The 22,667-nt window shown below is 44.9% G+C and overlaps 1 protein-coding gene across 4 annotated transcripts in view; it reads left to right on the top strand.

The window, feature by feature from the left end:
- MARF1 (meiosis regulator and mRNA stability factor 1) overlaps nt 1-22,667 on the top strand; it is a 40,577-nt gene that overhangs the window by 11,910 nt on the left and 6,000 nt on the right. For 2 of the 4 annotated variants that reach the window (XM_065892049.1, XM_065892052.1), the window contains exons 8-24: nt 507-926; nt 1,121-1,278; nt 1,367-1,525; nt 3,100-3,289; nt 4,007-4,185; nt 5,658-5,738; nt 8,540-8,776; nt 8,902-9,021; nt 9,724-9,902; nt 11,197-11,417; nt 12,192-12,334; nt 12,895-13,028; nt 14,139-14,341; nt 15,024-15,251; nt 18,650-18,880; nt 21,153-21,365; nt 22,545-22,605. In XM_065892049.1, the coding sequence (XP_065748121.1) occupies nt 507-926; nt 1,121-1,278; nt 1,367-1,525; nt 3,100-3,289; nt 4,007-4,185; nt 5,658-5,738; nt 8,540-8,776; nt 8,902-9,021; nt 9,724-9,902; nt 11,197-11,417; nt 12,192-12,334; nt 12,895-13,028; nt 14,139-14,341; nt 15,024-15,251; nt 18,650-18,880; nt 21,153-21,365; nt 22,545-22,605 (3,157 nt within the window). Of the gene's footprint in view, nt 1-500; nt 927-1,120; nt 1,279-1,366; nt 1,526-3,096; nt 3,290-4,006; nt 4,186-5,657; nt 5,739-8,539; nt 8,777-8,901; nt 9,022-9,723; nt 9,903-11,196; nt 11,418-12,191; nt 12,335-12,894; nt 13,029-14,138; nt 14,342-15,023; nt 15,252-18,649; nt 18,881-21,152; nt 21,366-22,544; nt 22,606-22,667 lie in introns of all 4 variants that reach the window. The other 2 variants (XM_065892051.1, XM_065892050.1) reach the window with 2 other exon arrangements.

The following is a 22,667-nucleotide window of genomic DNA, read 5'->3' on the forward strand; positions in this document are numbered from 1 at the left end:
AGAGTCTGGCCCAAGGAGCAACATACGTAGGCCCTACTTCAGGCTTTGGAGCTGCTCTGCTGACTCACTTTTGTTGTTCTTCATTATGTTTCTAGTCTTTTGGCTATAGCTACATTTCCTCTATTTCGCTTGTGTTTGGCACTCACTTTTTTAATCCGGAAGGCCTTTAAGTCGATTGTAGTATTTTAGGTGAGAGATTGCCCACTGTAGAGATCCTTATTCCTTATGATTTACAAAAAAATAAAAAGACCGATTATTCAGTACGTTTCAATCTTGCCACTTATTTTTTTCTCATTCGCCAGAGTGATAATTTTAGATACATTTCTCTTCTTCCATGTTTTTCAGTCTAAGTAAGTTTACCCTCTCCCGTGGAAATCTCTGTTATCTCCACTTCAAGGTCGCTAGCTAAAGTTTGGAGATCACTCATTGTTCTTCTTGTTTATAATGGAATGTGTGCCCTCGAGTCAACCCACTGTAACACTTTTCCTCTTTATCAACAGTGCCAGACTCTACTCTATGTTTATAACCTACCAGCAAATAAAGATGGCAAGAGCATCAGCAACAGGCTCAGACGCCTGTCCGATAATTGTGGCGGGAAAGTGCTAAATATCACAGGCTGCAGCGCAATCCTCCGCTTCATAAACCGAGATAGTGCAGAACGGGCTCTGAAGCGAATGGAAAATGAAGATGTCTTTGGTAATAGGATCATCGTGTCATTTACTCCAAAAAGTGGAGAACTCTGTGAAACAAAGAGTTCACATGCAACTGCTGATAAAGCGAAGTCTCCCAAAAAACTTAAGAATCCAAAATTGTGCCTCATCAAAGATACAAGTGAACCATCTTCCAGTGCCAAAGCCGCACCTGGAAAAGGGTCGCAGGCAAATTCTGGATCTGCTACCAAAAATACCAATGTTAAAAGTTTACAGGTAATTGTGATACCTCTTGCTTTCTGAAGTTTATGGTAGGTTTGCTTTCTTGGTCTCTGTTTTATGTGCTCACTTGCTTTTGGTGTGTCCTTTTCTACATTTTCGAGGATACTCAAAGTGAGGTGTTTTCTGTGCAAGGTCTGGCACATCCTGGGGGCTTAACTGTTAAACTCCCTTGCTCTGTCTGTTTTAAGGAGCTATGCCGCATGGAGTCGAAGACTGGCACTCGAAGCAGTGAGCCCCAGCAAGGCCACCTGAGGCCGGTGGCACCGCCTCACAGAAATTCAAGTGCTGCAGCGCCCACACCTAAAACGTCGGGGGTGGCAGAATCTGTTTACAAAACCAATCCGAAGTAGGTTCCGTTATTCTCCCTTGTAGCTGCTTGTCATGATGTGAAGGAAAATAAGTGACCTCTTCCCTGCAATGTTTCCCTCCACTAGAAAAGAGAACCTCTGCACCCGCAGTGTTACCAGTTCTCCTGTAGAGAAAAAAGATAAAGAGGAGACTCTGTTCCAAGTGAGTTACCCGTCTGCTTTTAGCAAGTTGATTGCATCCAGGCAAGTGGGTCCCCTGCTCACGCCTCAGTCTTGGTCTTCTCGGTGAGTGGTTCTTGATCCAAGGAGTGGTTGTGTGCAGTAGAAGGGGTTATGAAATAGTTTGTTTAACAGAATTCAAGCAATACACAAGTGCATATTTAAAAGAGAAATCTTCCACCCCTCCTCCACCAGTCCCCTTTTCCACTGGTAACGATAGCTAACATTTGGGGGCAGTGATTCTTGCTGTTTCTCCCTCCTCCACGTGGGAGTCTTGGTAAGCAGAGGTCAGAGAGAGAAACCTGTCCTGGAGTCCTTGGGCAATGATGGGAGGCACATTATGTTCTTAACATGTCCTCATGGCTTCATCATGGGCCTCATGCTGAGGAAGAGGCCCAAACGGACACGCATTGGTTATTCTTATTCGTGGGGTAATTACAGGAAGCTGTTTGAGGAACGAGGGTCTCTGTAAACAACCTTAACACCGACCTTATTTAAGCTTTCTAAACTCACTCCAAGTAATTCTGGAACCTTGGAAAACAGAAGGAGCTCATGCATCCCATGAGCTCCTTCTAGCATTGTATTTGTTCTTCTGAGTTGGTGAAGGCTCACTATAGAACATGACTTTGGACCTGTCAAATGACATGTACAAACTCACGTAAAAGATTTCCTTACGTGGAGAAGGGCCACAATATATGAGCAAGAATATCTGGCTTGGGATTTCCCTGGTGGTCAGGTGGTTAAGATTTGTGCTTCCACTGCAGGGGGCCTGGGTTCAGTCCCTGGTCAGGGAACTAAGATCCCACATGCTGTGTGGCACGGCCAAAAAACAAATCAAATAAAATATCTTTATATTTAAAAAATATATTGGGAATTCCCTGGCGGTCCTGTGCTTAGGACTCCATGCTTTCATTGCCGAGGACCCGGGTTTGATCCCTGGTCGGGGAACTAACATCTCATAAGCCATGTGGCGCAGCCAAAAAAAAATACACACACACACACACACACACACACACACACACACACACACACACACACATATAAAGAATATCTGGCTTTTTCAGAGCCAGGGGGAGATAAATGATTTACATTGATATCGCAAGCTAATTCCCTAAGAATAAATGCTCAGTGTCCTAAGAATAAATGCACAAAGTGGAAAATTAATTCATTAGGCCTGCCTGTAATTTCTGCCGTTAGCCTTAAATAATCCAATAAAAGGATATTGAGTATTTTTTTGTGTGTGTGGTATGTGGGCCTCTCACTGTTGTGGCCTTTCCCATCGCTCTGGACGCGCAGGCTCAGCGGCCATGGCTCACGGGCCTAGCCACTCCGCGGCATGTGGGATCTTCCCAGACCGGGGCATGAACCCGTGTCCCCTGCATCGGCAGGTGGACTCTCAACCACTGCACCACCAGGGAAGCCCGATATTGAGTAATTTATTTGCTGTTAATAAGGTAGTCAACATGTCGTATTTTTGACAATGAGTCTAAATCAGTGCGTGTTTAAGATAAAAAAAAATTTGAAAACCAAATTGTATTGCGGCAAGCTGTTTTTATATAGCTTCAAACAAAATCTAAATGGCATAAACTGAATAAATAGAATAACAGTTTTTAAAAATAACCTATGTATGTTTTAAGCAGGAGTATGTCTCCAAACCTCTTAAACAGAGCATCCCCACTTGCTTTCAACGCTGCAAATTCGAGCGTTGGTGCCGACTGCCCAGACCCATTTGCAAATGGTGCTGATATCCAGATCAGCAACCTAGACTACAGATTGTCCCGGAAGGAGCTGCAGCAGCTCATGCAGGAAGCGTTTTCTAGACACGGCAAGGTAACCTTTCACTCTTGTTCTTGCCTTTGTTTTACCCCTTGCTGGCATTCAAGTTGAGTGCACTTAACTCAGCACACGTAACTACAGGCAGGGTGTAAGTGTCACTCAACGAGTTTGAACACCTTCCTTTTTCCTCTAGCCTGCTCATGGTGGTACTGTGTATTCTGTTTTTAGGATACAGCCCAAGAGAGCAAGAAGCCTGGCATAGAAGCACTTGTGGTCATGGGCAGGGATTTAAGTGGCTCTTCGGGAAATAAAACACTGATGGGTTTTATTTAGTTAGCTCTGGCTGCTAAAATATGGAAATAGGGTTCTAAAATGATATTGGCTGTTTTTGTTAATGTCTTACAGTATCTGATTCAGTTTTTAGGTGCAATTTGCTAAAAATGCACCTTTTACTGAAACTTAAGATGGCTATGCCCCAGGTTTTGGCAGGGTCTGGAGAAGACGCAAAAGACTCCTTGCATGTGCTGGCCCCAAGCCTGCCTTGGAGAGCATTGTGTGCCAGAGCACAAGGCAGGCTAGGCTGATGTCACATCCCTGAAGGTCACCCATCCTAGCTCACTTAGGTTCTGGTCAGCGGAAGTGCACAGTTCAGACAGGTTCCCTCACGGCAGCACTGAAGCCCACAAACCAGTTGCCTAGCGAGTCACCTTCAGTTTTGAGAGGACAGGGTTCTGGGTAGATCACATTCTGTTTTCCCTTTTGCTGCTGCAGGTGAAGAGTGTTGAGCTCAGCCCCCACACAGATTATCAGCTCAAAGCTGTTGTTCAGATGGAAAACTTACAAGAAGCAATCAGTGCCGTGAACAGCCTCCACAGATACAAGATCGGCAGCAAGAAGATCCTGGTCTCACTTGCCACGGGAGCTGCGAATAAATCACTCTCTTTACTGAGGTAAAGAACAAACAAGCCGTTTATTTCAGGAAATAACATTTTGGCCCAGAAACAATTTTAGAAATAATAAAAATAGATTTTATCCCATTCCCAACCCTCTTGTGATGATCACATATGCAATAAATGCTTTTTCTCCCTTGATAGAGTTAGAAATAAGGTAGAAGTTAGAAATAAGCTAGCTAGAATAGTTTACCCTTGTTCAAGTCATTAATCAAAGATGAAGTACAGCTTAAACTTGGCAGGCACTTAGGAGTAAAATAATATGCCACATATCTAGAACAGGTTCTAAAAATAGTAGGCCTCTACAATAAAAGTTTATAAGCCTAGAAAGTCTGAAATATTACCTTCCAGTCTTAGTAGAAGGTGGATTTGTCTATAACAGGTAGATCTACAAAGCTGTAAGCTCTCAACTTGCAGATATATCTTTAATGTCACAGACACCCAGCCCCGTAAGTCTGCATTACGACTAGACTAATCTTAGGAATCTAGTGATGGTTTTATTCATAATATGCTTTTGACACACAGCACCCTGTAAGTTTAAGGTGTACAGACAGTATAATGATTTGTGCACCAGGAACTAACATACTGTTTATAGGTCAATTATACTTCAAAAAACAAGCCAACAAACTCATAGAAAAAGAGATCAGATTTGTGGCTACTAGAGGTGGGGTATGGGGGAAGGAGGAATTGGATGAAGGCAGTCAAGAGGTACAGACTTCCAGTTATAAGATAACTAAGCACTAGGGGAGTGATGTACAACATGATTAATATAATGAACACTGCTGTGTGTTACGTATGAAAGTTGTTAAGAGAGTAAATCCTAAGAGTTTTCATCACAAGGAAAATAATTCTTTTATTTTGTATCTATATGAGATGATGGATGTTCACTTATTGTGATGATCATTTCATAACATGCGCAAGTCAAACTTCACCATCATTTTAAGTTATTTTTTAATTTCCTAGAATAAAGATAATACTCATTAAATATAATTTAAAAATTTCAGAAACATAAAAGAAGCAGGAGACAAAATTCATCCATAATCCTATGACTTAAAGCCAGTCACTCTTAACCAGTGTATTCAGTTGTGTATCTTCAACTGTGGGGATTCCTCGCCCATCTGTCTGATAGAACTGCGCTGTGGCAGGAGACAGTCAAGCTCTTGTGCCCTTTGCTCTGAATTAATAAAGTGTCTCAGTGAGTAGTCAGTGTCTTTCTGATACACAGGTGTGCAAAGCCCTATGCTTGAGTCTGATAAAAATCCCAGTATATGTGACTAAATATTGTTTAATTGCCTTGTTCCTGAAGTCCATTCTTTAAGGTTTTCTGGAAGATCAACTCTGAGATATAAATGGGTATGTTTATTTTGCATACACATTATGGTAATCAATTTTATGAACTCTGTTTTTAAAATACAACTTGGAACGGAGAGGAAGTCGTCTGTTCTCTAATGGACTAAACTTCTTTCTTGCAGTGCAGAAACGATGTCCATTCTTCAGGATGCTCCTGCCTGTTGTCTGCCTCTTTTTAAATTTACAGATATCTATGAAAAAAAGTAAGTAAGGATTACTTTTTTCATTGATCCAGCCAGTACTGATGGGTGACTTCCATGCATAAAACTGGTAGCAACCCTTAAGGAACTAGCAGAGGAAATAAGACCAAGACAGTGGTGTTCAGATTGAAATTCCAGTTTTAACACACACTTGAAGAACATCTTTCATTTTTAGCAAATTTAGACGTCAGTCCCCAAAGCTGTACTTTCATCTTTTCCACTTGGCTGATGAATTTTGTTATTCATTGCGTGGACATTTTCGAGCACCTTCGAGACTGTAAGCTCCAGGACAGCAGGCACTGTGTCTGACCTAGCACCATGTCTTCAATGCCCAGTGCTCAGTAGACGCTCAGCAAGTACTAGTGGAACGAAAGGCTCTGTGGAAGGTGCAGAGCTGGAAAGACAGCCCTTGTCTTTGGGGCTGTTATGTCTGGAAGGGAAAAGACACTCGCCATATATTGTATAGAACAAAGAAAACTATCATTACAAAGGAGGAGTGGGAAGGAGAAAAGGCCTTGAGGTTACAGAGGGTGGAAGGAACCGGGAGCGTGGCCATTATCCCGTGGATAGTGGGAGCCACTGAAGTATCGGAGGAAGGAGGGGAGGGGAGAGGTGTGGTGGTGGGAAGACTTCAGGCAATGGTGGTGTCTGAGCTGGAGTGAATGGGGAAGGGAGGGAGAGACGGGGGAGTGTGTGCCCCAGTCCCGGCTCTGAGTAGACGCTGTCGGAACAGAGGGAACTAGACACCACAGAAGTTTCAAATGTCAGTGAAATTGGACTTAGTAACTAGTTTTATGTAGCAGGCAAGGTAAAAAGTAGAAGTCAGTTTGATTCTGAGTTTTTTGCCCTAGGTGACTGGGAGGAAGTTTGTATGGTTAAACTGGAAATAGGGAAGAAATAAAGAAAGCTTGTTTAGGAGTTACAGTGCGTTTTTTTAAAAATTCATTTATTTAATTTTGGCTGTGTTGGGTCTTCGTTGCTGTGCGAGGGCTTTCTCTAGTTGCAGTGAGTGGGGCTACTCTTCATTGCGGTGCACGGGCTTCTCATTGAGGTGACTGCCCTTGTTGCAGAGCATGGGCTCTAGGTGCATGGGCTTCAGTAGTTGTGGCATGTGGGCTCTAGAGCGCAGGCTTAGTAGTTGTGGTGCACGGGCTTAGTTGCTTCATGGCATGTGGGATCTTCCTGGACCAGGGCTCGAACCCATGTCCCCTGCATTGGCAGGTGGATTCTTAACCACTGTGCCACCAGGGATGTCCAGGAGTTACAATGAGTTTTTTTGGGTTTTTTTTTGCGGTACGTGGGCCTCTCACTGTTGTGGCCTCTCCCGTTGCGGAGCACAGGCTCCGGATGTGCAGGCTCAGCGGCCATGGCTCACGGGCCCAGCCGCTCTGCGGCATGTGGGATCTTCCCGGACTAGGGCACGAACCCGTGTCCCCTGCATCGGCAGGCGGACTCTCAACCACTGTGCCACCAGGGAAGCCCTACAATGAGTTTTTGAGCTTGGCTTTGGGCATATGAGTTTTAAGGGGCTATTGGAATATCTGGGCAGAGAGTTCAGGTGGTCTTCTGCACATTTGGAGTCCCTCAGGAAAGAAGTCAGCTCTGAAGATACGGCAGTTATTTGCCTAAAGATGATGTTGAAAGACCTGGGAGCAGATGAACTTAGAGGAGAGGGAGAACTAGAGAAAGGGCAGAACTGGGTGGAATGCAACCAGGGACAGGAAGCCGGTGAGAACCCAGAGGCCAGAGTGTTATCAGGAGGGTGGGGATGGCCTGAGAACATGGTGTGAGGTTTGGGGTGGAGGAGGAGGAGGCCACTGGTGACTTGAGAGCCAACTCTGAAGAGTCCTGTGGAGACAATCCTGGAGGGAAGGGGATGGCAGACTGGATGGTGAAACAGCAGAGGCAACTCCTGAGAGACCAGCTGTTTCCATTATAGGGAAGACGCGAGAGCTCCAGACTGAGTGAAAGCACAGAGGAGACTGGACATAAGTGGAGTGGGGCAGTGTAGGGGGTAGGGGCTGGGATTTGAGACTGGTGTTGGTCATGGGGCGATCTGAGCGTGTAGGCAGGGCACTAGGAAGAGACCATTGGAGCAGCTAACATTTAATGAGCACTTACTCTGTGCTAAGCTGTCTCCATACATGCCACATTGAATTCTCACGTCAGCCCTGTGAGGTGGGGATTGTCACCCCATTTTACAGATGGGAAAACTGAGGCCTAGCTTGGTTCTATAACTTGACTAAGGTCACATAGGTTGAGTCAGGATTTGAACTCAAATCTGTCTGTCTTCAGATCCTGTGCCTTTAAGCTCCAAGTATGAAAGACACAAGTCAGGGTGGTGACTGGGGAGTCCAGTCTAGTGTAGGTCAGGGGGCTGAAGCATAGGGTTAGCTGAAAAGGGGTATACCTCTTCTGGGGAGAGGAGCAGAGATGGTGAGAAGTATTACAGAGGGATTTGGAAGTGAAGGGGAGGCCAAGGTGAAATGGGTCATGGCTGATAGTTTTCCATCTCAAAAAATTAGGTGAGGCATTTACAGAGACTGTGTGGGGTCGGAGGCTAGGTACCAAATGATATATATAATCACTGTAATGGGCAATGGGCCAGGGATGACTGGAAGGGAGTGCCAAGCATCACTGGTTTGATGGTGAATAAATTTATAGTAGAATTATCCCAGTTTTACTTTTCAGAGAGACAGGGGAACCATTCTTGGATATAGAGCTTTATCTAAACAGGTCAGGAATTTCTGTACAAAGAAAAACGTTCTCTTTAAGTCAGCATCTCTCTCTTTCCTTGCTTTTAGGTTTGGACACAGGTTGAATGTGTCAGATTTGTATAAACTAACAGACACAGTCGCAATCCGTGAACAAGGAAATGGCAGACTGGTGTGTCTCTTACCCAGCAGTCAGGCCCGCCAGAGCCCCTTGGGGTCCTCCCAGTCACATGACGGCTCCTCAACAAACTGCAGCCCAATTATATTTGAAGAGTTAGAATATCACGAGCCTGTCTGCAGGCAGCACTGTCCCAATAAGGATTTCAGGTAGATTGCCCGCTTCCCTTGAGAAGTAATCCTTTCGTAAAAGGTCGTGGAGCATCTGTTAGAATTACCTTGGGAACGTCTTAGACCACTGAGAAATGTCATCTGTTTTGTTCTCTTTTCGGCAGTGAACATGAATTTGATCCAGACTCTTACAAGATTCCTTTTGTGATTCTCTCGCTGAAGACGTTCGCGCCCCAGGTTCATAGTCTTCTGCAGACACACGAGGGCACCGTGCCTTTATTAAGGTGACCGTGTCAAAGCCATTGTGACACCTTAGTCCTCCCCTTTGTAGAAAGTCCGCCACCTGCCTGCACCTCTCCCCAAGCACGCACTGTACCAGGCTTCAGCCTGACGTTTTTAGGTACCACTTGTAGTTGAAGTGTATCTGAGATGGGATCCATTCACTCGATATTTCAACAAGAAATTGTGTTTGTGCTGAATTTTAGAAACATCAGCATGAATAGGGCAGATTCTTCTCCACAGAGAAAAGATGATTAGAAGTGCTCTGCACAAGTACTGCGAGAGAGTGCACGGTCTCAAATAGTTGTAGATTTCAACGTTTGTAGGAGAAAAGTATTCAGAAGTCCTTTCAGCCACACCATGGGCCACATGGTAGGCTTAATAGAGGGGCCAACACAGAACCAAGTTGCTTTAAAACCACCGAACTGATATGTTAGAGGAGGTTGAACTTGCAACGCTGTTGCCTTATTTTTAACCCCCTCTGCTAGAAAATTGCAGGAATTTTTGATACCATCAGAATGCATCAAAGAGAGAAATGCCACAGTGATTGCCTCTCTAGGACCTTAATTTAACTTTGAAACCCAGATCATGGGCATCTTAACAGAAATTATTTATTAATGGATGTGTTAAAATAAAGGCAGGCGTCTGTTTGGCAAGTGCTTTGCTTTTCCATTATTTTAATTAACCTGTTTCTCCCCCAACTTCAGTTTTCCAGATTGTTATGCCGCAGAGTTTGGTGAACTAGAAGTAGTGCAGGAAAACCGAGGGGGTGGTGTTCCCTTGGAACACCTCATCACCTGCGTGCCAGGTGTGAACATCGCCACTGCACAGAATGGCATCAAAGTAGTTAAGTGGATTCACAACAAGCCCCCGCCTCCAAACACAGGTAGGTTTCAGGTATTTGGTCCAGGCGGTTGGCTTTTCTCTTAAAGAGCAGCACTGTTTGCCTGTCATAAAACACCGTGGGTGTCTCCTTTGATCTTTTAAAAACTCCAGAGTGCTAAAGGTTTGGCAGAGCTAGACTTTTGGAAAGTACCAGCATAAATTATTAAAAAATTTAAAATCCAAATTTCACAGTTACAAGTCTCTCTAGTTATGTAATTTTGTAAAGCTTTTTTGGCTTGCCCTTTAAAAATAGTTTTAGCTATTTGAAGGAAATATCTCTGAGTATTTACTTTGGAAATTTATTTTGATCAACATTTATGACTTTGATCAATGTGAAAATATATTTAACTGTAAATGTAAGGGACTGGGATATTTGAACCGAGATTTGGATGAGTTTCTGAGCTCTGGCACCCCCTGGGTTGCAGGTGTCTAATCCTGCTACCTGTGCACAGCACTGTGAATTGTTGCCTTCATATCTACTCTCCCTTCTCTTTGGCCCCCAACACTTCCTCCTTTTCTCCTCATCCTCTTCTCCTCCCACCTCCCCCTGCCCTGTAGGAAGAAAGGTAAGGATAACAAGTGAGCTCTGTTTGTACCGAAGCTTCTTCCTACCTTTCCCCTCAGGCCTACACCCTCCCCATCCTGTCTTGTTATGCTGCTCCCTTCTTTCTCCTGTGTCATTAGCCCACTATCCCCTTATAAAGGTTTCCATCTGATTATTTACACTTGTATAAATAAAATAATTAAAACTTCTTAATTAGATGAACATTCAAGATAATTGCAAAAACCTGTTTCTTAGTTTTATTTCATGCTAGTTTTACATCACTGCTTTCCATAGTTTCCTAGACAACATTTGCAGCCCCTCTCTGGGTTAATTAGGCCCTTCTGGGCTACCTGCGTGATGACCATTTATAACTTTGTTTCTGTGGGAAAGTATGTTAGTGACCAAGTTACAAATTTATCTTTGACATACAACCAGTTTATAAGCTGGAAACTACCTGTGTATCTGCACTTCCCTTTTAAGTTCACACTATGGTGAACCATACTTTGCTTTGGCAACTTGACTTCGAGAAGTAGTGGGGAAGCATTTGCCAGCCTGTAAAGAAGTTGGGCTAGCCTGTTGGTTATAGAGGACCTGGGTTTAGCAGCTGAGAAGTAAAGCGACTATTTGGTCTTGTGTGCTCGGTCATTATTGAGTTCACGCAAGGGAATGCAAGGTTAGTTACTTTTCTTTCATCGGCTGCAGTCATGCTTTATCTCTTGTGCCTGTTCCTTTTTTTTCCCCCCATATTTAGATCCTTGGCTTCTTCGTTCTAAAAGTCCTGTGGGTAACCCCCAGCTGATCCAGTTCAGTAGAGAAGTGATCGATTTACTGAAGAGCCAGCCATCCTGTGTCATACCGATTAGTAATTTCATCCCATCTTACCACCATCATTTTGCAAAGCAATGCCGGGTATCAGACTATGGATATTCCAAGCTGATCGAATTGTTAGAAGCAGTGCCTCATGTGTTGCAGGTAAGGAGTGCCAAGAGCTTATTTGTTTAACAGTGGAAATGTTCCTCCGTGGCTTTGGCTATCTCCACCAAAGAAACAGGGTAGCTGGTAACTTAATCCCTAAGAAGTCAGCTCAGAGCAAACATCCTGTAAAAACTTCCTTTATACACGTGTTTTATACACGATGTGGCTTCTCAGTTTTTCAGAAAGCTGTGAGTTTCCAAAGGAACTCCTAAGTGCACCGAGGAGTACTTTCCTTCTCATCTCTATAGACTGCCCTCCTTCCTCCTAGCAGAGTCCTCTCCAGAATTGTTCCCTGTTACACAGGAGCTGCTGTAACGCGGGCTTACCTTTCTTACGAAGGAGTTCAAGACCAGTTACTGGGCTGGAGCCTGACAGTGCTTCCTAAGGAGTCTTTGCCTGTTAACTTAAGGTGTTATAATAGCTTCCCACTTCTAAAAATGGCCTGCAAAACTTGAGCTGTCTTTTAAAGACAAAATTAGTTGCCCAGGCTGATAACATACTTATTTCTGTATTCATGACTATTTAGGAAAGAGTGTGCAAGGAAAAAAGGGTCCCAGGCACGTGAGCAGTTGTTCATTCTGACACCTACATTTTGTTGGTCTGTGTGTTTCAAAATGCAGATATCATACATAAAAGGATTTGTTCTCTGAGAGTGGTAACAGAGAGAGAGAGAGAGAGAGAGAGAGAGCGAGAGAGCGAGCACCATCAAAAAGAAAGTCAGAATCTGCCAGGGTCTCATGAGTATAAATAACCAAAGTGTTTGGTTTGCAGATTCTTGGAATGGGCTCCAAACGCTTGCTGACCCTTACCCACAGGGCCCAGGTGAAGCGCTTTACTCAGGATTTACTAAAACTTCTCAAATCCCAAGCCAGCAAACAAGTCATTGTGAGAGAATTCACGCAGGCTTATCATTGGTGAGTTGATGAGAAGGGAAAAATATGAAAGCAAATTTTATTTTATTTTTAGTTTCTGCTTTATGACAAAGTGAATTAGCTATACATATACATATACATATATCCCCGTATCTCCTCCTTATTTTGTCTCCCTCCCTATCCCACCCCTCTAGGTGGTCACAAAGCACTGAGCTCATCTCCCTGTGCTATGCGGCTGCTTCCCACTAGCTATCTGTTTTACATTTGGTAGTATATATATATATATGCCATTCTCTCACTTTGTCCCAGCCTACCCTTCCCCCTCCCCGTATCCTCAAGTCCATTCTCTAGTAGGTCTGTCTTTTTTCCCATCTTGCCCCTAGGTTCTTCATGACCATTATTATTTTTTTTTGGACTCCATGTATATGTGTTAGCATATGGTATTTGTTTTAAAAATGAAAGCAAGTATTTTAAAACACTTGTTCTCCCAAATTTAAAATAATCATCTAACTTCTCCATTTAGCATTCTTTTGGAAAACTTATAAATTATTTAGGCAAATGCTACTTCTCATTCTTCATCCATTTCCATGGTTAAAACCTAGGTGTTTCTCAAAGGACTGGGATGTCACCGAGTATGGTGTCTGTGAGTTGATTGATATCGTATCAGAGATTCCAGACACGACCATCTGCTTGTCCCAACAAGATAATGAAATGGTGATTTGTATCCCCAAAAGAGGTATGTGACTTAAATTTGCTGAAAGAAAGTTGTCTGTCTCAGTGGTCATTTTAACATGGAATCATACAAGGGATGCACTTTCCCACTCCTTCTCTGTGATTCCTGAAGATTGCATGGAAAGTGCAGTGTGAAAACTGCTCTGCCAGGCAGTGGATCCTAGCGTCCTCAGAGTGGGGAAGCCACTTGTCAAGAAGAAAACCAGGCTATTTTTTCAGAATTCACTCTAAGGGGAAAAAAGGGCATAACGAGCACTTTCTGAAAATGTCTCCTTCAGCCTGCCTCTGGCTGTTTATGCTGTAATTATCCGTTTGAGTCAGTTACCGTGGCTGTTGCTTGTCTCTTCTTTTTAACTCTGAGATAACACACTTGAGAAGGAAAGAAGACTCAAATGGATGTTTCATCTTCCACGTTTTAGTAGTTCCAGTTGAGGTCTGGGGTGGGAACTAGGACAGAAAAATTAAATCTACACACAGTCGTGTTCTCCCGCTCTTATCAGTCAGTGGGTCTTAAACTGTGCTGTTGCAGAACACTGATGTCCATGAAATCATAGTATTCCAAAGCTAAAATGACTAATGCCAGTCTTTTCATAATTCTAATTTAAAATTTAATAGAAACAGAAATCTAAGTTTAAACTTTTCTCTCCTTTGTTTTTGTTAAACTTTTGGTGCCTGATACTCTTTGCTGCTAGCAATTTTAACTGAAGATCAGATGAGTAAACAAAGCATGTTAATATTCAGAAGTGTGGTTTAGTAAAATAATTTCTAGATTACTTTTTAAAGTACAGAGACATGTATGTGTGTCATGTTCATATATGTGGAGTGGGTGTGGGGAGGTGGAGGGGCTAGAGAAATTATTTCTAGTTTGTAAGCTGAAATTATATAGGTGTGTATTTGTGCGTATGTGTGTCATGACTTCCTGGTGTTCTGCCCTTGATTGAATTTGAAAACCATCTGGAAAGAGAAGAGTGTGTTGGTTTTAGGTTGTGTGTGTTTGGAAGGCAGAGATGGTATCTCTTGTAACCAGTGCATAGGACTAACTACACTAATAATGTCAAGCACAAATGGGTAGAAGAAGATCGTGGTTCATGGTTTGTTTTTTGGTTTTTTAAAGAACGTACCCAGGATGAAATAGAAAGGACAAAACAGTTCTCCAAGGATGTTGTAGATTTGCTGCGACACCAACCCCATTTCCGGATGCCCTTTAATAAATTTATCCCCTCTTACCATCACCACTTTGGCCGGCAGTGCAAACTCGCATACTACGGGTTTACCAAACTACTCGAACTTTTTGAAGCCATACCTGATATTTTACAAGTAAGTGAAGAAATTCTAATTATATCTTTCAGAAAAATGTAAGGGGGAATTAAAAAAAATGTTTTTCAGACCTGTTTGCCTGGGCAGTAGGGAGTTATGAAATAGGATGAAAATTTGAAATACTTCAGTCAGAGAAGCTGTGTTGTTGGCTTCTTAGTATTTTTAGGTAAATGTGGTTTTTCCTTCAATAAAGAAATCATTCTTCAGGTTAGTTTTAGGTAATCTGTTGAGAAAAGGATTACATAGCTTGTTTCATAAACTGAATCTTCTCTCATGAGCCCCGTACTTTTCAGATCTCTTCTGTTGGAGGTGGGCGTGAGTGCACGAGGTGATGCAAATGCTTGGCTGTTAAGTCATCGCTGTTAAACCAGATTTCTGTTGTTGATTTTCATTACTCTTACCATCTTTGACCCCTGCAGTGCTTAAAAATTTTGTGTGTTTGTGTGTGTGTGTGTAAAATACCTACCTGCCCATTTTTAAGCGCACAGCTCAGCAGTGTTAAATACGTTCATACTGCTGGGCAGCTAATTTCCAGAACTTCCTAATCTTGCAAAACTGAAATCGGACATCCATTAAAGAACACTGAAGTGCTTCTTAGTTCCTAATTGTATACATTTTATGCCATTTAATCCCGTGAACAGTCATAACTGGTTCTCCCTTTCCTCCTCCTGTGTTTTCCAAGGTATTGGAATGTGGAGAAGAAAAAATCCTTACTTTGACAGAGGTCGAACGGTTCAAAGCTCTAGCTGCCCAGTTTGTTAAACTCCTTCGGTCCCAAAAAGATAACTGCCTTATGATGACAGATCTGCTTACAGAATATGCTAAGACTTTTGGTTACACATTTCGTCTCCAAGACTACGATGTCAGTTCAGTTTCGGCTCTAACACAGAAACTCTGCCATGTTGTAAAGGTAACATTTTTTTTTTTTCACGTAGTAAGACTTGCAGCGGCATAATCCTCATCGGGATGTTTGCGTGTGATTTAGCATTTCTGTATTTACACCTTGCACTGCTTACTGTTGTTTCACAACTTGTGTTTTTAATACGTTTTTGGGTAATAGGAGATGACTTGGGTTTGGCAGTTCAGATTTTTGGTCTTGCTTTTAGTGGCCTCGCCAAAATAATGTCTCTGTGAACATTTGCGAAGTCGCCAGTTTATCCCAGGGTGTTTATTCTTGGGTGTCTCAGTCTCAGTCCTGCTGACCTGAAGTTGGATCCTTGTACACAGATCTTTGTCTCCGAAGTTTTGGGGAGACTGAAATCACAGCTCTCCTTTCCGGATTTGGACTCACTTATGGAGTAGGTTTAGGAGCAGGCTGGGGCTCAGAGTTGCCTTGGTTGCTGGAGAGGCCGGACTGGAGAGGGTGACTGCCTCTTCTTCCCCAGCCTGTGCTGAACTGACCCTCGCAGTCCTGGGAACAGTGTGCAGGCTGCGTCCACCACAGGACCAAGAAAACTCACTACAAGGAGGAAGAAGTGGAAGGAAAATGTACGAAGTGGTGGCAGCGCCAGTCACAGGTCTGGAAGGAGTCTGTTTCTATGCTGGGCAGTTAGAGGAGGAGGACCCTTCGTGGGAGGCAGGGATGCAGAGGCCGGAGAGCAGGAAGAACACTAGGAGTGGGGAACGTCCAAGGCCAAGGACGAGGAGTGGCCGGCAGCACCAGGTGCTACTGAGAGGGCAGGTGAGACAGGACTTAGTGACCGCGGGGCCAAGCTGAGTGCAGGTACGTGGTGTTGCTGGCCGGAGCAGGATCGGCGCCAGTGATATGGGACCACAGCCGCACTGAGTGGGCTGAGAAACGAGGAGGCGGCGGGGGCGAGACATTGGCAGCAGGTGACTAGACAGCTGTTCGGTTTGTTTGCTTGTGAAGGAGAAGAGCAGGAGACTGTGGGTCTGAGCCAGCGAGTGCTTGCTGGCTGTTCTTTCCAGTCGGGGAGCCTGGGCGTGTCTGAGAGCCGCCGAGAAGGCTCTCTTTGAGAGAGATTGATACACAAAGGCCAGAAAGGGTGGTGGGGTGAGGGTCCTGAGGGAGCCAGAGGCGTGGGAATTGGCATTCAGTGGAAGGAGGGACAGCTCTGACGTTAGTATTTTGACAAAAGGGAAGCGGGTAGGGCGGAGGCGGATGTAGGGGAGTTTGATGTGTGTCACCAGGAAAAGAGGGAATTACCTTCCCAGAGCTCTTCCTCTGTCAAGTACAAGGTGAGAGCAACTGCTTAGAGAGAGGGAGAGAGAGACGGGATTCCAGACTGAAGAGCTGAGAAGGTCTGAATTGTCAGTGGTGAGCGGGAGAGGGGCCTGATCAGGGAGGCCGTAGGGGTGCTGGGAGCGTGGAGCTCCCCGGGGCTGAGTGCACGTAGGTTTCCTGTGGAGAGAGTGGAGATGTGGCTGCTTGGGTACAGACTCAGGGAAAGCAGAGCGTTGGGTTCAAGGTGGGATTTTGCCAGGTGGGTGCAATGAAAAGACATAGGGACAAAGGAGTGTAGATAAGAGTATTGACAGGAATGTTCATGACTTAATGGCCTATCAGTGCCAAGATGGATAAAAGAGGAAAGTGAAGAAAAGAGAGGGCTCGTGAATCGGGAGGAAGTAGGAGTCCATGCTGGCAAAGTTGAAGAAACATAAGAATTGAGCGTTCGGATCGCCTTCTTGTCTCCAACCCTGGCATCTGCTTCAGGCAGGACGTGTGGGAGGTTCGAATGAGTGATTCTGGAAGTGGGCCGTGACAAGGTCCCCAGTGTGGCCTGGGGTGGGGTCTGGAGTGGAACTGAGTAGAAGAGAATGTCATTGGAGATGAGAACTTAGAGGAGCTGAAGGCCCTGGTGTGGGACAGGCCCCCTGGATGTTCATTTGCTCAGGGTGATGGCAGTTGGAGGGCTTCGGTGGATCGGAAGACTAAGCCAATACCGCTGACTGTGATGAATAAGAGCCGATGACTGGGACATTCGGATGTGAGCATTAAAGTGGGAAAAGATGGGAGTGGCTCCAGCTTTGTAACCTGGTTGCACATTGCGATCTCCCGGGGAGCTTCTGGGAAATACTGAGGCCTCTGTGATTCTTATAGAATGAGGCCAGGTGTGCTCTGAGCCTCAGAGCACAGATAAGCTCGTGAGGTGATTCTAATGTGTAGCCTGGGTCGAGAATCAAGAGATGTATCTAAGTAGCATCAAGCAGGTTTTTATTTTTTTCTTCTGAATAATAGTCTGGGCATCTAAGAAGATGACTCGGACTCCCCTGGGCTTGTATCTGTTGATTGATTAAACCCCAGGTCTGCTGAGGAAATCCGTAGTGTGAATCTTCACAGATCCATAACCACGATGAGTGGAGTCAGGGTTGACCCACCAGCCTCCTGCCCTGGCTCTGGGTGGGCGTCGGCTCCAAAGACAAACTGGTACTGGGCTAGCTCCTCAAATGCCACCCACCCTCTGCCTCCAAGGGTCCAAAGCCCCTGAGCTTGACCCGTGGTCCTGGCTGGAAATCAGATAAAGGGGAAAACAGCCGTGATAGTGAGCAGTGGTTCACCTGCCCAGGCCTGAGCAGCCTGTGTCCTGAAGCTCTGCCTGTTTTCACTCCCATGATGGCTCACTTCACAGACACGGCCCCCCTCCCACCCGCACCATGCCCAAGGCCTGCAGGTCTCAGCCACCAAATGTTTGTTTCTTCACATGCTTCACATGCTGTTTGGTCCCCAAATGATAAGCCGTGTCTCTTTCACAAGGTTTCCCTCCCAATACACTTAATCAGTTAAAGCCTTTATCTCCTTGAGAATCTGAAAAAAAATCGAGAAGTAGACATATAGTCAGACATGAAAATACCAGCTTTTTTTCAAGTGCTTATGGGCTATAAGAATGCGGCTTGCCCTTATGTCTAGAGAAGGCCTTGTGTCTAGCCCCTGGGACACACACGTGGGGCAAGTCGACTGCAGAGCAGCTCTGTAGAGGGTTGCCTGCAATCTAACTACTTCCTGCTTTTGGAGAACACCAACCCTTAATTCACAAGCTTGGGCCAATGGATGTCTGCTGGCCGGTCTTATCTCCTTCTCTTGGGAGAGCGGTGGTGTTGATGGAAGTTTCTGGTTCTGGACCAGCAGGGAGGGAGGGAGAGAATGACTTCTGCTGCAGTTGGTCTGAAGTGTTGATCTGGGGTCCCAAAGAAGCTACAGCAAACCCACTCACTTTACTTCAGTTTAAGAGAAAAACTTAGAGATTTTCCTCTTTTGGTCTCGTTTGCCAAAGTGAAACTAGATGAACCAGGTATGACCCAGGCTGTCTCTCTTGAGTTCTGAAAAGTTTGCATTCTTGTTCTTCCCAGGTTGCTGATATGGAATCTGGCAAACAGATTCAGCTGATCAACCGCAAGTCTCTGCGTGCTCTCACTGCCCAACTGCTGGTATTGCTGATGTCTTGGGAGGGAACTGCCCATCTTTCTGTTGATGAGCTCAAGAGACACTATGAAACCACCCACAGTACTCCTCTCAACCCCTGTGAATATGGGTTCATGACTTTGACCGAACTTCTGAAGAGTCTGCCTTACTTAGTTGAGGTATGAATGGTAATGGTTCTGGAACCACCATAATGAAAACTGTTGTATTGGGTATTTATAGATCACCAAATGGTCTAGATTAGACTGATTGGTCATTTTATAGACAGACAGAGGCGTTGGCAGGTGCAGGCACCCTGCCCAAACAAGTGACAAGCCAGGATGAAAGCCCTGGCCTCCAGATTCTTAGACTGGGGTGCCTTTTTCCTGTACCAAGCTAGACTCTGCTGCTGTTACCTCTTTCTGAAGGAGATCGCTTATGTGGTGGTCTGTCAGTCACATGCAGGGCAGAAAGGAAGGTTGACTGGCTGGTCACCAGGTGGCCTTTCAAGAATCACAGTTCGGGGGGACTTTCCTGGTAGTGCAGTGGTTAAGAATCCGCCTGCCAATGCAGGGGACATGGGTTTGATCCCTGGTCTGGGAAGATCCCACATGCCGTGGAGCAAATAAGCCCATGCGCCACGACTACCGAGCCTGCACCCTAGAGCCTGCGAGCCACAACTACTGAAGCCCACGCGCCTAGAGCCCATGCTCCGCAACAAGAGAAGCCCGCGCACCACCACGAAGAGTAGCCCTGGCTCGCCACGACTAGAGAAAGCCCGCGCTCAGCAATGAAGACCCAACGCAGCCATAAATAAATAGATAAATAAATAACTCTTAAAAAAAAAAAGAATTGCAGTTCAGGAATTCCCTAGCAGTCCAGTGGTTGGGACTCCATGCTTCCACTGCAGGGGGCCCAGGTTCGATCCTAGGTCAGGGAACTAGGATCCCACAAGCCGCGTGGTACAGTTTAAAAGAAAAAAAGGATGATACTTCAAGATTAGAAGAATAGTAAGAGAATACTGTGTGCAATTGTGGGACAACAAATATAAAAACCTAGAGGAAATAGGTAAGATCCTGAGGAAAAAAGTTAAATTGACTCCAGATTTTTAAGAAGTTAAAAATTAGACCAGTTAACACAAAAAAGACTGAACGTCATTGAAATTTTACCACTGACAAAAGGCACAAGGACCAGATGGTTAAGAACTGGGTTTTAACTCACCTAAAAAATAACTCCAACTTTTTAAAAACCACTTCTAGATCACTTGGAAAAAAAAAAAAAAGATGGGAAGCACACCACTTCTTTTATGAAGCCAAAGTAACTTTAATACCAGTCCCCCAAAAGAAAATGATTCTAAATAGAATATTAACTAAATAAATCCCGCAATGTAAGAAAACAATGATTATACCATTGTTATCATATAACCACGTGACCAATAATTAAATAATTTTAAAACTCTCTCCTTGGCCAAACAGTCTCTCCTGAGCCACTTTCTAGACTATACTTTGTCTTTGGGCCCTGCCCTTATCCTTGATGGGCCCACATGGCCCAGTTTTAGAGAGAATCTCCTACCCTTGGAATCTGATCACCCTGGCTTACCTTCTGCAAGAATCCTGTTAGGTCAGTTTAACAAGAATTCCCCCTACCCTGGATGTCCCTCTCCCCAGCCCCCCTTGGCTATAAGTCCTCACTTTTCCTTGTATCTGAAAAGGACACCTACACTTATACCCTGTTGCAATAGTCCTGAAGAAAATCTGTTTTTTCCACTTTAACTACTATCCAGCTCTGGTTTTCTTTCACAATATCAAATCGAACATTTTCTAAACTCTGTTAATTATATATTATATGAACACTAGTTCTAGGCAATATTAGTGGATGTTCCTGGACCAAAGGCTTTCCATGGCCAGCTAAGGCTGGGAAAGATCTGTTCTCTAGGAGATCTCAGTGAGGGCATGTTAGACTGAAAGGCTTACGGTAAACAGATTTGCTTACTTGAGGACAAAAGGTTTTTGTGGGGTTTTTTCCCTTTATTGCTTTTGTTGTTGTTGTTTTAAGAACAGTGATGTTGTTGTCCTGCATCACAGTGTTCCTTGGGGAGACGAGGTTTAGTGGCTTCGTCCCCACTGTCTGGTGCCTCTTTGTCCACTTAGGGGTTTGCCCTCTCTCTTCACTGCCTCCTTTCGTTTGAGATCTCAGTTTACCAGTTTCCTTCCTTTCTGACACACGATTTCGTCAGACCTCTGCTGCCTTACACCTACAAATAGGACCCGAGTTGGCTCAAGGCTATAGCCCTCTCTTGGAGGAGATCCTTGAATCAATCTCTCCTCCTCCCTGGCTTTTTGCACGTTTTCAAGTTGACTTGGCATCTTTTCACTCTCTGAGAGACCCTCACTTCTAGGATGCAGGACCAGTCACTCTGGAAGTTTCTAATGCTGCTGTTTTCTCCTGGACCAGGTTTTTACTAATGATAAGACAGAGGAGTGTGTGAAGCTCACAAGTCTGTATTTGTTTGCCAAGAACGTGCGGTCTTTGCTTCATACTTACCACTACCAGCAGCTTTTCCTTCATGAATTTTCCATGGCCTATACCAAGTATGTCGGAGAAACACTGCAACCCAAGACGTATGGCTACAGTAGTGTAGAGGAGCTCTTGGGAGCGATCCCACAGGTGGGTGTTTTCTCAGTTTCTTGGAGGGTGTCCTACTGGAGAGCCACAGGCTCACTCGTGGACAGAATAATGAAACTGCAGGCATTTTGAACTGATCCTTTCAAAACATACATACCGTTGGAGAAAAATGAATGATTTTAGCATTTCTCCTTCATTCTGCAAACCTTCATTAAATTCCTAGGTGCGAGGTGGGTGAGTCCCAGACCCTGCCCTCAGAAAGGTATGGGGTAATGGAGAGTCAAGACATCTGAGCAGGTGACAGTCGGTGTGGTCAGTGCAGCCGTCGGTGGGCACTGAGGAGGACAGGTGCGGGGGATCCCAGAGCAGAGTCCTCACGATGTGTAGAAGTTAATCAACCACGTGACAAAGAGGGGAGAGGGCAGACAGTGTAAGCAGATGCAGAGCAGCGAGAAGTAGTGTGGAGCTCCCGAGCTGGAGCCTCTCAGCGAAATAAGAGCTCAGTTATGGAGGCCAAGACTGTGGAGAGAGGGGAGGAGCCTCGGGGCTGCTGTAGGAAGCGCCATGGGGCTGCTGTCCATGGTAGAGTTGAGAGAACCAGGAGGAGAGGAGGAGCCTGCCACTGCGGAGGCCCAGGTGAGCGCTACGCTGGGCTTGAGCCTGAGTGAAGGAAGTAGGAAGGGACACGAGGGTAGGACAGCGTGGGAGCCGAGATGAGGGACTTGGTGTCAGATGCACGTGCGGGGCTCTGGGAGCCAAGGGCCACTGCTGCCTCTCTCTCGGCGGAGGTGGGGGCAGTGTTATTAGGTCGGGGCCCTTGTTTTATGGTCAGGGTAATGAGCTTAGCTTGAGGGGCGTGGGAGAGCCATTAATTCTTTTAAGGTGCATTTAGTATCTGGAAAAAATGGTAAGAGCTCCCACATGAGACTAGCTTCGTTTATATACCAGCTCTGGTGTTTGCGAGGTGATGTTTTAAAGAGCACTTTTTAAGCTGAGTCTCACAACTTCTAAGACTACAGCTTTTTATAAGCAGCATGTTTCTGCCAGCCTCTGTTGCTTTAAAACAAAGTGTAGAAGATTTTTTCTTGGCGTTAATTTGGTCTTTAAGTCCTAGTATGTTTAAGTATGTTACCAAACACAGTAGGTCACACTCTTCCTGAATTTTAGGGCTTATTTCCCCTCCTTTTCCACTGCTTAACCAGTAGTATGTCTTGTGTGCAGGTGGTCTGGATAAAAGGACATGGTCATAAGAGAATTGTAGTGTTAAAAAATGACATGAAAAGTAAGTAAGCCCCATCCCCTCCCCCTTCAGAAGCCCCAGTTCTCGCCCTGATCCCCCTTTGA

The sequence above is a fragment of the Phocoena phocoena genome, chromosome 15, assembly GCF_963924675.1.
Source record: "Phocoena phocoena chromosome 15, mPhoPho1.1, whole genome shotgun sequence".
Lineage (NCBI taxonomy): Eukaryota > Metazoa > Chordata > Mammalia > Artiodactyla > Phocoenidae > Phocoena > Phocoena phocoena.